This window comes from Solanum lycopersicum, chromosome 12, assembly GCF_036512215.1.
Source record: "Solanum lycopersicum chromosome 12, SLM_r2.1".
NCBI classification, from domain to species: Eukaryota; Viridiplantae; Streptophyta; class Magnoliopsida; order Solanales; family Solanaceae; genus Solanum; species Solanum lycopersicum.
In genome coordinates, this window is record NC_090811.1 from 46,322,995 (window position 1) to 46,324,811 (window position 1,817).

Below are 1,817 nucleotides of genomic sequence, written 5' to 3' on the forward strand. Positions count from 1 at the left end.
AGAAAGCATGATAACTCGAAGGAACGCGGCTCAAAGGGTTGAAGAGGAAATTGCCCCGTGGTGAGCAAGTCCCTTCACTTGAAGAAGATGCTAATTTTTACCAAGCTCCGGTCAACCTTCCACCTTTGAGGGATGGAGATATAATGGTTGCCCTCATTCAGTTGGCGCAAGACGTTACCATCCAAGCCCAAGCCATGAAGGCCCAAGCAAACCGGGAGGTTGTGCCCCATTCTCATCAACAAGTCACTACTATGGCTTCCCATCTAAGGGACTTCACTCGAATAAACCCTCCTACTTTCTACAAGTCTAAGGTTGATGAAGACCCCCAAGAATTCATCGATGAAGTCTCTAAAATACTTTTGGTTATGGGTTGTCCACAAGTGTGAAGGCGAGTTTTCCACTTATTAACTCAAGGACGTGGCGCAAGCATGGTATGTGCAATAGAGGGATAATAGGCCATTAAGGGGTGGTCCGGTGACTTGGGATATATTTAAGGTGACTTTTCTATATCAGTTCTTTCCTAAGGATATGAGAGAGAAAAAAGTGGTGGAGTTCATCAACCTTCGCCAAGGATGAAGGAGAGTCCATGTATACTCTTTGAAATTCATTAAGTTTTCCAAATATGCTCCTTCCTTGGTTTTCGATCCTAGAGACCAAATGAGCTGTTTTGTGACGGGGGTGTCGGAGGACTTACAAGAGAAGTGCCATTTGGCCATGCTAAATGACAACATGAGCATTTCCCGCCTTATGGTGCATGCAAGAAGGGTTGATGAGGCAAGGGATAAGAGAAAAAGTAGAGATGGTAAAAGAGAAAAATCATTTGATGGAGGTTCTTCAAAAAATAGGCTTGAAATACAAGACAAGCCTAGATTTAAGAAACAAGTTTCAAATCAAGTCCCTTACAAGTTCCCAAAAGCTAGGAGTGATAGAGAGTCTAACCCTAAATTCAAGAGGGGAAAATGTACTAATTCACCAAATGAGAAGCCTACATGTGCCAAGTGTAAGAAGGTTCATTTTGGTGAGTTCTTGGTAGGAACGAGAAATTACTTTAGTTGTGGCAAGAGTGGTCACAAGATGAGATTTTGTCCAAATTTGAAGAGTCAAAATAAAAGTAGTGGTCAAGCTCAAGCAAGTGATTCTAGTGATGCTCCAAAGAAGAACCACTTTTATGCTCTCCGCTATAGACTTGAGCAAGAGACTTCTCCTGACGTGGTGACTGGTATGTTGAAAGTCTTCTATATTGATGTATATCTTTACTACATCCTGGTGCTACTTTATCATTTGTTACACCTCTAGTAGCTAATAAGGTTGATATTTTACCTGATATTTTGCTTGAACTTTTTATAGTGTCTAATCCGGTGGTTGAGTCTGTTGTTGCAAAAAGGGTGTATAGAAATTGTCCAATAATGTTGCCCAATAGAGTTTCTTATGTTGATCAAGTAGAACTCAATATGCTTGATTTTGATATTATATTAGGTATGGATTGGTTGCATGCATGTTTTGCCTCCATTGATTGTAGGACAAGAGTGGCGAGGTTTAACTTCCTTAATGAACCCGTTGTTGAGTGGAAAGGGGGAAATTCTATTCCTAGAGGTCGTATTATCTCTTGTCTAAAAGCATGCAAAATGATCTCAAAGGGTTGTGTATATCATATAGTAAGAGTCCAAGATTTACACTCCAAAATTCCTCCCATTGAGTCGGTACCGTAGTGAGTGAGTTTCTGGAGGTCATTCCTAATGACCTTCCCGATATTCCTCCCGAATGGTAAATTTACTTTGCGTTGATTTACTACCGAATACAAATCCTATATCAATATC

The 1,817-nt window shown here is 40.6% G+C and overlaps 1 protein-coding gene across 1 annotated transcript; it reads left to right on the forward strand.

The window, feature by feature from the left end:
• The first annotated feature begins 657 nt into the window (after positions 1-657).
• LOC138340391 (uncharacterized) lies at positions 658-1,614 on the forward strand. Its single transcript, XM_069292113.1, has 3 exons — positions 658-1,219; positions 1,348-1,476; positions 1,520-1,614. The coding sequence occupies exons 1-3, from the start codon at positions 658-660 to the stop codon at positions 1,612-1,614; spliced, it is 786 nt and encodes a 261-aa protein (XP_069148214.1).
• Positions 1,615-1,817: the final 203 nt, after the last annotated feature.